At 40.6% G+C, this 12,528-nt stretch overlaps 1 protein-coding gene and 2 pseudogenes across 2 annotated transcripts in view; 1 reads left to right on the forward strand and 2 right to left on the reverse strand.

Moving 5' to 3' along the window:
* Positions 1–379: 379 nt before the first annotated feature.
* Positions 380–12,528, reverse strand: part of LOC116098813 (olfactory receptor 2F1-like) — a 25,469-nt gene continuing 13,320 nt past the window's right edge. For both annotated transcript variants that reach the window (XM_031381692.1, XM_031381693.1), the window contains 2 exons: positions 2,497–2,534; positions 380–1,457 (listed from right to left, as the gene is read on the reverse strand). In XM_031381692.1, the coding sequence (XP_031237552.1) occupies positions 380–1,321 (942 nt within the window). In that variant the 5' untranslated portion in view covers positions 1,322–1,457; positions 2,497–2,534. The remainder of the gene's footprint in view (positions 1,458–2,496; positions 2,535–12,528) is intronic.
* Positions 7,720–8,055, forward strand: LOC116098816 (annotated as a pseudogene).
* On the reverse strand, positions 11,016–11,917 carry LOC116098815 (annotated as a pseudogene).

Raw genomic sequence — 12,528 nt, forward strand, 5'->3', positions numbered from 1 at the left:
ATTCTGTTTTCACTCTTCCTTTTAGTTAAGAAAATGCACATATTTCATTTAATCTTCTGGATGGTATTTACATCTTAAAATTGCTGTAATTTATTTTCTTTGATTTAAGGAGAAGCCAAAATGAAGGCGAGAGGTAAAATTCTGCTTCCTATTACCTCAAAGGAGCATCATATAGATTTAGGTCCTGATAACTATTCCCTTACACACATACACAGGCACACTTAAGGGGAGGTTATATGAGTGGCTCACACCCCAGGGGTGGCCAGGATTGGAAAATTAAAAGAAATGACAGACAATGGTATGTGGGCCATACGTAAAATCTTAACATTAAATGGGTCTATAAACTTCAGAAGGATATTTTCCTTTTTAAAATTGTCTCCTAATTCTTTAACTCAAAGTTCTTCATCAGCACTCGACTGAAGGCAGCCTTCACATCCTTGTTCCTCAGACTATAGATAAGAGGATTCAGCATGGGGGTGACCACAGCATAGAATAGCACAACCAATTTGTCCTGCTCAGCAGAGGCTGTAGACCGGGGCTGCATGTAGGTGAAGAGGGCCATCCCATAAGACATGGAGACCACAGTCAGGTGGGAGGCACAGGTCTCAAAAGCTTTGCGGCGTCCCTGGGTAGAGCGGATCTTCATGATGGCAGCCACAATGTGGGCATAGGACAGAGAGACCAGGGAGCAGGGCACCAGTAGCACCACCACACTAGAAACCAGTATCACCACTTGGTTGAGGGTGATGTCCACACAGGCCAGCCTGACCAGTGCCAGTGTCTCACAGGCCACATGGTTGAGCACATTGTGCCCACAGGTGGGAAGGCGCATTGTGACTGCTGTCTCCACAGCAGAATTAACTACACCTACAAACCAAGAGACACCTGCTAGACTCATGCAGAGCCTAGGGCTCATCACCACTGTGTACCTTAGTGGATCACAGACAGCCACATAGCGATCATAGGCCATCGCAGCCAGCAACAGAAACTCAGTTCCCCCAAGAGTCAGAGCAAAGAAGAGCTGGGTCCCACATAAGGCAAAAGAGATGGACTTTTTCTCTATGAGGAAGTGTGCCAGCATCTGGGGGACCCCACTGGAGGTGTAGCAGATGTCCACCACTGACAGGTGACAGAGGAAGAAATACATGGGCAGATGGAGTCGTGGGTCCAGTGCAATCAGCAGGACGATGAGTCCATTGCCCAGCAGAGTCAGTAGGTAGGTGACCCCAAAGAGGACAAAGAGTGCAGCTTGGATGTGTTTGTCAGTGGAGAGACCAATGAGGATAAACTCACTTACCCAGGTTGCATTGTCTCTCTTCATGGAGGAGCTGGGACTGCTGGCCAGGATTAGGGGGAATAGAGGTCACGGAGGACAAGTAGAGGTGTCACCATAGGTTATGCACTGAGTCCTAGGCTAGAATTGCAGCTGGATCTGGGACACAGCCTGGTGGTTTAACCTAGGTGATTAGGGAAGGACATGTGCCAAACAATGGAGAAAGGAAGATTTGGCCACTGACACAAATACATGAGATTGTGAAGAGCCAACCCCCCACTTTAAATATACCTTAGAAAATTTCTAGCACTCTTCAAATTGAAACAATAGAGGGTGTAGTCTGTAATGTAGAGGGATTGAGAACAAATAAAATAAATGATGGAAAAAGGAAAATAATGCAAGATTTCAAAATGAAACAAAGGAAAAAGAAAAATTCAGTAAGGAAGGTATCAAAGTGGAAAAGTCTTAATAATAATAGGGAAAGTGGAAAGAAAGGGAGATTCTCCCCTGTCAGACAGGAGCAGCTAAAGTCTTCTAGGTACCACTGGGCCTGAGATGGGTGCTTCAACATTCCCATGAAACAGTTTGAAAACTTCCTTTCTGCTACTATTCTTGCTTCCAATAAACTCTAATGTAAGTGATAATGTAGAAGAAAATCCTCCCACATCCTCCTCCCTGTAGCCATCAGTCCTTGGTATGTGTCTCTCTTTGAGATCTATATGTACTGTGTGCTAGGAGTGGTGTGGAGGTCCCTGTCTTTGCAAAACACAAGACAGAATCACAAGTCCCACCATCTTCATTCATATAATTTAATCAGGGACATAGAGATTAATTTAACAATTACCCACATTAATTAAATAGTGTTAAATGCTATGAAAGGAACTAGGTCAGTAATTAGATAATAATTAAATTTCAGTCTTTATTTAGATGTTGAAGAAAGTGTGAGTTTTTGGTGAACAATAGGAGGCAGACATATTGACACCAAGCATAAAGTAATGAAAAAGTCTCAATCCTCTCACTGTAGGAATTCTCCTTTCTCATCTGAATTTGCATTTGACTCTCTACAGTCCAAGCTTGCTGACTGGTTCTTGAGGAAATTCAATTCAATGCCCTCAGATTACTTGCTGGCAGTATAATCTCTAGGTTACTTCTTAATGGGCAAATAATTCATTTATTAAATATAGCATGCTTCATGCCTTGAGCTTATCTTTAAGAAAACTTACCTTTCAATACTAAGACTCTGCTTTGAACATCAGTGTTTCTACAGAATCAAAAAGGAAATAAAAAATATTGGCACTTAGTGTATTCTTTGGAAGTCAATGGACTAGTTTGTGCATATATAGCTCAACAATATAAATATTGTAAATTATCATTAATACAACTAGAGCAGAGTCACAGCAACAAACATAAAAGTTCTGGAAAGCATAAGTTTGTTTTTTTTTTTCCCACGGTGGAAACAGTGGTTAGGGTCCCATCTAATTGTCGGATGAAGAGAGTCGAATGTTGCTTGATGTTGCAGACAGCTCTGGCCTCCCTTTGGTACTGATTCTGCAGTGACTAGAAACCATCTTAGTGGGAACCATGAAGGGTAGAAAGTGGCTTTGGGTTCTCGGTGAAGGTTAAGGGATAGGGTCAGGCTTAGGGAGATGCTAGCTGGGATTCTGAGCACTGTAATAGTTCAGGCCCCTTCCTCTGAGTCTTCAGAGGGAGTGGTTGTGTTTGGTCTTGCTACCATTCCCAGGTCACTTGTGACTGTAGAAAGAATCCTCAATCTGTACCCTGGTGTGGAGGTTCTATATTTCATCCAGAGTGCAGTGAACCCTGCTAGAAATGGAAGGAATTACTTCTCCCTCTTATTTCCTACCTAAAGAATCCAAGGGGCAAGGTGAGGTCACCTGCACAGGTCTCAGATCTACCTGAGAACCAGTCTGAAGCCTGTCCTTATGATCTTATTTGTTATCTAGCTTATTATTGAGAGGCAGAGGTGGTTGTTGACAGATATCGTTCAAGGAGTAGGATCCCATGGGCCACGGATGGTGGGTTCAGACTGTCATCTGGCCTTCAAGAGCAGGGGATGCTCTCAGAGTGCAGTCAGGGAATCTCAGCTCCAGATTGCCTATTTGAGTTATAGAAACACTGATGTTCAAAGCACAGAGTCTAGTATTGAAAGGTAAGTTTTCTTAAAGATAAGCTGAAGGCATGAAGCATGCTATATTTAATAGGTTCCTTAACCTGCTCTGTTACAAGTGTCTTGATCTTTGCATTCCTATTTTCCTCAATGGAATCACATGAGCAACAATAAACAAATATAGCTTTCTGCAAAGTCTGTCAAGTAGGGTCAGATGACCAGTAAACACAAATAAATTTTGGAAAAGTACTCAGTATATCCTTACTGGTCATTGTTCCTGCACTCAAGAGAGTTTACATCACTTAGGTAGCTTTACTCACTAGCATGAGGACAAATGACAGTGGGACATATAGTAGATCAGAAAGTTAAAAGAATGGGGGTGGAGCACAAGATCACTTACACTAACTCCCAATGATTATACCTAATTGTGATCCCCTGTTGCAATATATTTCAGGAACCTAGGTCAAATGTGTACATAGTCACTGTCAGCATCATTGCTCTATGAACTTCCCACGTATTTGCTTTAGTAATATGTAATATTGGCTTTATACAAAGACCAACTGTTTATTTGATCAATGGTCTCCTTCAGATATTTAGAAAATTTTAGTTTACCATCCTGTGTTTGATAAACACACATCATATATCAGGTAGGACCTGACCAGTGACAGGAGCAGAGATTATTAGGGTCCAAAGATGACCACTGTGTCTCCAGAAACTTATACTTGGAAAAATTATGGAAAGATTGTATCACTATGATCTTTTCAGAGAAATCCCAACAAGCCCTCAGTAATTGAAGACAGGTCCTAGTGTGTACCCAGGCAATAGAAACATGGAAATTAGAAAGTGGAAGTAAATAAATGACCAATATTTGCTTACAATTCAAAGCAATAACAAGAATGGTAGAACAATGGGACCAACTTTCTGCCTATATAAAAATCTAGTCTTTGCATCATTGGGTAAATTGCAATATTTCTGTAGCATAAGGTTTTTTTCCATCTTTTTGATTGGCATACTAGATTTGGTAAACATTAAGATTCTTTATAGCTTGTGATAAATTAAATTATAAATATGTATGTTAGTTTAAAACATTATATTAAGAAAAACATTACTCTGGCATTTTATCACTCTATGCACACATAAGAAAATTTTGGCAAGAAATAAATGTCAAAGCTGGTAGAATGTCACAATGGGTGAAGAATCCTGCCATGAAGCTTGACAATCTGAGTTTGATCTTTGCAACCCACACGATAGAAGGAGAGAACCAAGTCTTGCAAATTGTGCTCTGACATTCCTTTGCATGTCATTTTCATGTATGTTTCTACATACATAAATAAAATGAAAATTACATATAAAATGGAGAGTTTCTAAGTTTCTTGTCATAACTTTAGGCCACACATAAAGTATTATTTTTTTTTGTTTTGGGGGTAGAGTTCAAGAAATGGCATGTCTTGTCTTAAGGACCAAAGGTATAATGGATAAAGGGGCATATCATTAATACTGGGAAAATCAGTTGGGCAATGAATAAAAACACTTGTCTTCTGATGCATGAGGCTCTTTCCAAAGGGTTTCTCTCATCATTTCTACAGTGTGATGTTAACTAAGTTTTTAAAAACCAGATTAGGATTAAATCTGCTTTAGTTCCTTAATAATTATGCATTTGATATTGGACAAATGAGAATAGTTACCCTCTTTCTTTTTGGATAACTCTGGGTTTCACATCATCCTTTGGATTGTCTATCAACTCCATCCTTCCTCCATTCCTGTTTACTCCAACAGTATAGATATTTCAAGGCCAAGAAAACAGCCTTTGAGGTCCAATATTTTGTTCTAAGAGTATTTATCTATGGTATTTAGAGCATTGTAGTTGAATTGCACATTGAATGACTAACAGGAAAGGAGGATTTTAAGGAATGACTTATGTAATCAAAGTGACAATTTAAAACATTCAGCTGCATCCAATAAGAACAATATTGTAGAGGTTACAACAGCAGTCCTGGATGCTCCCAAAATTTTGGGCTCCATCACCTCATCACCTCCTCAGAACTTTCTCAGTGGGTGAGTCACTGCAGCAGAGTACTCACCTCATGTAAAGGATTCAGTTGAGTGGGCATGTGGCTCATCTTGAACAAAGTCCTTGGAGAAGTTATTTTTTTGTCTTCTTAGGCATGGAGGTTTTACTCTGTCAGTCTGGGTTGATAACTTTCAGAGCTTCGGAACCTCCAGAGGGCAATTACTCACTTTTGGAGTGTTCCTTTACACTCTTCCTCCAGTTACAGCTCTGTTACCTGGCTTCCCTTCTAAAGTTCCCTGTGGGATCCACGTTTTGAAAGCATTTTAACTCAACTTTTAATTGTCCTTGTGGTTTCTGGGCTAATGAGACTGTCTATGGCTCATTTTAGACTTTTGGGAAGAGTCTGGAGCAAGGAATTAATTCTCTGACTTTGTGAGAGGAATTGGAAAAAAAGGATTAAATAAATCTGAGACCCTTGCTCTATACAAAGATAACAAAAAACAAAACAAGACAAAACAACCCTCCTTCCTTCCTCCTTCCAATTTCAAGTTGCTTACTATGATGTTGGAAGTATGTGCAACACAGTAGAACTGTCATGACCAAGGATTGGAGAGCCATTAACAAGTCCCAAGTTCATAGTCACTAAAATGACCCCAGTCTCCTTGATGCTGATAATGCTTTCCTTATATGCATGATCATTCCTTTAGTGATAACAGACCTGAACTGTTATTTTTCCTATTCTCCTTTAGACAGTCTCAGGCTCATCTGTGTTCTCTTCACCCCTCAGTTCAACTTAGGACCCCAGAGGACTGAAACACTTCCCAGATTCAAGGTCTATGGTAATTCTAATTCAGAACTGTAGCAAAGACAAAGAGGAAAGGCAAAAAACAAACAAACAAAAAAAAAAAACAAAAAAAAACCCAAAAAAACCAAAAAAAACAAAAAAACAAAACAAAACAAAACAAAAAAAAAAACTTGAACATCGTCATGGAGGAGGAGAGCAAAGAAGAGTGATGCTGAGAATTTGGACTCCAAAATACATGTCTTGTAAGAACTGATGGGACTCTACCAAAGGTCAATGAGAACTATTAGGTACCATTTTCCAGAATAAATATGACAGAATGTAATTAAAATGCTTTCTTACTCATAAAATGCACCTTATCTACTTTATGATATATTTTGATGACAGATGATATATGACTCCATGTAGGCTAGGAAATGGTAGAAAACAAATCCAAACAATTGTATGACTATAGAATGCTCAAATGTTGAAAAGTAGTGTTGCCTAGGAAGGATCCCCAGGTTGTTTCTTGTAGAATATGATCATAATTCATTTTTTTACTTCTTTGACTATCAATACATATTAACATCTAGAATCATGACAGGGAAATATTGTCAAATACATATGAAAATGAGATGAACAAAAATCTGTAGACATGGCCTATCCTCATATAATGATACAGTAATATTAAGAAACTAGCCTATTGTTTTCATATCCAGCACTAGTAAATTATCTTTGTTTCTTTGTGAAACTGACTGGCTTTGGAAGGGCTGAAAGAAGTATCCAACTTCTAGGCACAACCTAACAATTGCAAACATTGACTTCACAACTGCTGCAGCTCGCTGTACTGTACCTGGGCCTGGGCCTGACAATAGCTATTCATTGATGAGGGAGTGATCAGTGGTTCCCTTTCCCTACCCATTGAACTACTGGTTACTGATAGAATCTGGGTGAGAGGTAGTCATGGTCTTCAGTAATCATTGGTAAGCCCATCAGGCCCCAGTAGATAGTTCTAAGCTTATGACTACCCAGATTGCCCCCTGTCACTCAATGGCTCCAAAAAAATCCATGAAGACATGAATGTGAGTAAAGCAGTTTTGAGGAAAAGGAGGTTGAACAGTCTGGGAAGAAGATAAGAGAAGGGTGAAAATAATTAGAATGTATTATAACATTCATTAAATTGTCCATGAGCACATTTTATTGAAAAAAAAAAAAGACTGTATGGGGGGGGTAGAGGGATAGATGCAGTTAAAAATGGATCACATGTTGGCATGCAAACAGGCGTTGTTAATTTACAGGCCTCTTTTTTGGCAACCATATGATGATCACCTCAGTTGACATGTAGTTTTGATGTGGGCAATCTCACAACCTCTAGGTGAAGAGCCATGGGCAATTAATGGCTGCTTAGAGGAGAAAAACAAAACAAAACAAAAAAACAAACAAAAAAAACAACAACTTTCTCTTGGAGTACGAATTTGGAGGCCCCAGTCTATAGGCCCTGAGGGATGAAGAGTTAAATACAAGGCATGGCTAAACATCTGAAGTTCATTACCAGGACTGTGGTGGTTCAGGAGGGAAACATGGAAGGTGCCTACAGGACCCTGAACAGAATCCTCACCACCACGGTACTATGAGAAGCTTTGCCTCCGCCGCCAGCGGGAGAGCTATGAAATGTGCCGACGGATCTACAACATGGAAATGGCCCGAAAGATTAACTTCTTGATGCGAAAGAACCGTGCAGACCCATGGCTGGGCTGCTGAGGCTTGGGGCTAGAAGCCCACATTAGTTCTGTGTCCAACTCCTTTCTTTATCCAACCAAATTCTGTTACTTTTCTCTACAATAAACTCAATCACAGGTGAACAAGAAAAAAAAACTGTCTCTTTCAGAAAAGGGCTGTTTTATAGGTTGTCCAATCAAAAGCGGTTAGCCCTAAACATATAATATACTCTCCAACCCACATTATTCATGCATGCAGGGTTAGAAGATAGGATTATAGTAGGTGTGAGTGATATAGGACAGAGTAGTTGATCTTACTTTCGGTCCCTCTTCTTACTCTGTGGTAATGGTTAAGATTGGAAACAGGCTCCACATACCATCTGCTGAGTTTCTGGGGCCATGGTGTTGCAGGAACTATTATGGAAATGAACTGGCATGTTCCCATGCTAGTGCCCTGTTACTTTCAGCCTCGCTGGTCTGGCCAACCTGTTCTTATCTGTGGAGACTATTTTGCCTGGAGCTCGATAGGTTCCCACTGGCAGGTGGATTACTTCACCATGCTTCAAAACCCCCATGACCTTTGTGGCGTTCCTCAGGCAAACCCACAGGCAAACCCACACTTTGCCTCCATACCTTTCTCTCTTGAACCCAGACAAGCTGCCACGTGAAGGAGAAAACACAACACAAACTTAATTCAGAAACTACAGTAACTCAATTGCTGGGCACAACTAAAATTCTAATTTGTAAGCCTTATTGAATCTAAACCTTCCGGTGGCAAATCCTGACAGATCAGCAATTGAAACAGGGAGGCACTTGTAATTATATCTTGTCTTCATGTTATCCCTGTCCAAAAAGACCCAACTCTCTCCTTACTTCCTCTCTTCCTCCATCGAACCTGGAAGTCCCTCCTACTTGCCCAGTGATTGGCTCCTTTATTCATTAGGGGATTGGTTCACAAGAACAGCACCAGGCCCATCCACAAGACCATGGTTTTCCCGATACCATAATTTTTTTTTCAGCAAGCTTCAGTCACAAAAGTGACTCTTGAGTGCCCAGTGTAGTCATCAAAACGTATTCTATTGATGAGGACAATATGAGAATTGTAGAGATGTTTTTAAAAAACTGGTAGAAACTTGGGAAACCATTTCAAACTCCTTTCCTCAGGGGGATGGCATGGGAAAGGCGATTGGGTGTGGCTTAGAGAGTGGAAACGGTGGGACTAGCACTACATTCTAGATGAATAGGACTAGAGCTGTGTCTGGACCATATGATCTGATTTTCACATTACACCAACTGTGCTGTCACTCAAAGGGCAGGAGAGATGGGTCCCAGTGCTTCATGGGGAGCAGCGGAAGATAAGTTGAACTTATGGGTAATGTGAGGAAAGGTTTAGGTTTATGGTGTTTGGCCTATGGAGTGGTTGAGGATTCTGACTACCACAAGATAATGCAGGAATCAGGCTGAAGAGAACAGCATGGGATGGCTAGCGTGCTGGAGGTTGAGTCAAGAAGTCAACTTCCGTCATGAAAAGCTCTCTCTGTTTCTTAGAAAAGTTTCAAAATGTTGGATCTTACATTAAAGTTTTTGGTTCACTGGGTTGTTGTTGCAGGGGGTGAGTGATAAGATATTCTCAGTTTTCTACATGTATATTCAATTTTGCCACCAGGTTTTGCTACATAGACTATCTTTTCTTGACCCATGTCAAGAATCTGATGGCTGACATCAAATGTGTTTATTTCTGTCACTTTTTTGTGAGCATTAGCCTGTAGCAGCTGAGTTGCCTTTTCTAGCTTTCAGTTTGTTTCTGATTCTGCCTGAAAGAAGTAAAACAACTCATATTAGCACAGTGATAGGGTACAGAAAAATACACTAAGTGAAAAATTCAGATTCAGTTAATTGGGCACCACCTTTACTGCTGTGTTTATTTAAAGCACTCAAAGTTGACAGGCCCATAGATTGAAGGCACTCCAGTGGTTTTTCAGGAGCTGGGAGAAAGCGAGTCTGCCTTGTTGCAATGGGGTTTTGTTGTGGCTATGATAAGAATGGTCTAAAAGTAGAAAGATGGGAAGTTGAATGACATTATGGGAAGGCTGAATGTCACTGAAACAAAGGTTTCAGTAGAACCTTAATATCTGCTCAGTTCTAGCTTGCTCTTTTACTCAACCTGTTTCCCCATGCATGGAGTAAAAGTTTGAATTGTCCTAAAATTATGCTGAAGTATTGCTTGGTTTTGTTGAAAAAAATAATGAGAGATCTGTTATTTTTAATTATTTAATTTGTTAAATAATTAATAGTTTTTAAAAGTTATAAATGTTTGTTAATGTCAGATCATCACTGTTTTGTCTTATTATCTTGGGTGGTTGGAACTCACTCATTTTGGTGTTTGTTAAATTGTTTCTGATGGAGAAGCAGAGTTCTTGTCTTGCTTAATACCTTGGATGACCTCTGATTATGTGTAGTATAACCTTGTGTTCAGGTGTGTGCTCTGAATGCATATTAGGGTTGGTACAAGTATCCCATGGTAAATGTGTATATGTCAGAGGATAACTACTGAGTCAGCCCTTTCTTTTCGTCATGTGGTTCTTGGGTACTAAACACAGATCATCATCATTGATGGCAATTACCTTAACTCACTAATCCATCTTGCCATCCCAGAAGTAGAGTGTTGACAAAGAAGTGTGCATTACTCTGATGTCTGAACTAACCTTCCTTTTTGGTTCATACACATTGCTATATTGTTTTTTCTCTTCCTTTCAGTTAAGAAAATGAAAATATTTCATTTAACTTTGTACATGGCATTTACATTTTAATGTTGCTGTAATTTGTTTTCTTTGAACTAAAACAGAGGCTGCAATAAATACCAGAGGTAAAATTCTGCTCCTTATTACCTCAAAGGAATATCATGTAGATTTAGGTCCTGATAACTATTCACTTACATACATACACAGGAACATTTAAGGATAGGTTTTGTGAGTGGCTCATACCCCAATACTCATTAGGATTGGGAAAATAACTTCAGTGACAGCCATTGGTATTTGAGCTACTCAACCATTAAATGTGTTCAAAATCTTCAGCAGGACACCTTGCCTTTTGAAAATTTTCTTCTAATTCTTTGACTCAAAGTTCTTAAATCAGAACTCGACTGAAGGCAGCCTTCACATCCTTGTTCCTTAGACTATAGATGAGAGGATTCAGCATGGGAGTGACCAAAGCATAAAAGATCACCACCACCTTGTCCTACTCAGCAGAAGCTGTGGAGGTGGGCTGAAGGTAGGTGAAGAGGACCATCCCATAAGTCATGAAGACCACAGTCAGGTGGAAGGCACAGCTCTCAAAGGCTTTGTGGCATCCCTGGGTAGAGTGGACTTTATGATGGCAACCACAATGTGGGCATAGGACAGAGAGACCAGGGAGCAGGGCACCACCAGCACCACCACACTAGAAACCAGTAACACCACTTGGTTGAGGATGATGTCCACACAGGCCAGCCTGACCAGTGCCAGTGTCTCATAGGCCACATGGTTGAGCACATTGTGTTCACAGGTGGGAAGGCACATGGTGACCAAGAGACACCTGCTAGACCCATGCAGAGCCTTGTGCTCATCAATACTGTGGACCTTAGTGGATCACAGACAGCCACATAGCGATCATAGGCCATGGCAGCCAGCAACAGAAACTCAGTTCCCCCAAGAGTCAGAGCAAAGAAGAGCTGGGTCCCACATAAGGCAAAAGAGATGGACTTTTTCTCTATGAGGAAGTGTGCCAGCATCTGGGGGACCCCACTGGAGGTGTAGCAGATGTCCCCCACTGACAGGTGACAGAGGAAGAAATACATGGGCAGATGGAGTCGTGGGTCCAGTGCAATCAGCAGGATGATGAGTCCATTGCCCAGCAGAGTCAGTAGGTAGGTGAACCCAAAGAGGACAAAGAGTGCAGCTTGGATGTGTTTGTCACTGCTTAAACCCATGAGGATAAACTCACTTTTCCAGGTCACGTTTTCACTCATGGTGCAATTGAGCCAACCGGCCAGAAGTACAGGAAGTAGAATCAAGGATGGGCAAGTTAAAATATCATTTTACTTTTTGTACTAAGTCCTAGTCTAGGACTGGAACTAGATCTGGGACAGAGCCTGTTTCTTTAACCTAAGTGGTTAGGGGAAGAAATAATGAAGACATTGCACTTATTCTCCTGAAAAAAAAAAATAAAGAAAAAAAAAAAAACAGAGAGGGGGTTTGATGGGGGTGTGGGGGAAGAAACTACAGATAAGCATGGTGGCACTTCCCTGTAATCTTATCATGTGGGAGTTGGAGGCATGTGGATCAGAGATCAAGGACAGTCTGATCTACAAAAGGGAGTCTGAGGCCAGTAGGGGTTGTTGAATCTCTTTCTCAAACAAACAAGCAGATAACTAAAGGAGGAAGGGAGACTTGGCTTCTAATAACAAAATTTAAGTTTCTGAAAGTTAACACCCTTGATTTGGCCATTAATTTATATCTAGCATATTGTGCCATAACAGTCATAAGTAATAAATTGGCATAGAAAGAAATATGGAACCTCGAGCAAATAGGCACAGGGGAAAATTTCCTGAAGAGAATGCCAATAGCTTCTGCTCTAAGA

The sequence above is a fragment of the Mastomys coucha genome, unplaced genomic scaffold, assembly GCF_008632895.1.
Source record: "Mastomys coucha isolate ucsf_1 unplaced genomic scaffold, UCSF_Mcou_1 pScaffold20, whole genome shotgun sequence".
In the NCBI taxonomy this organism is placed as follows: Eukaryota; Metazoa; Chordata; class Mammalia; order Rodentia; family Muridae; genus Mastomys; species Mastomys coucha.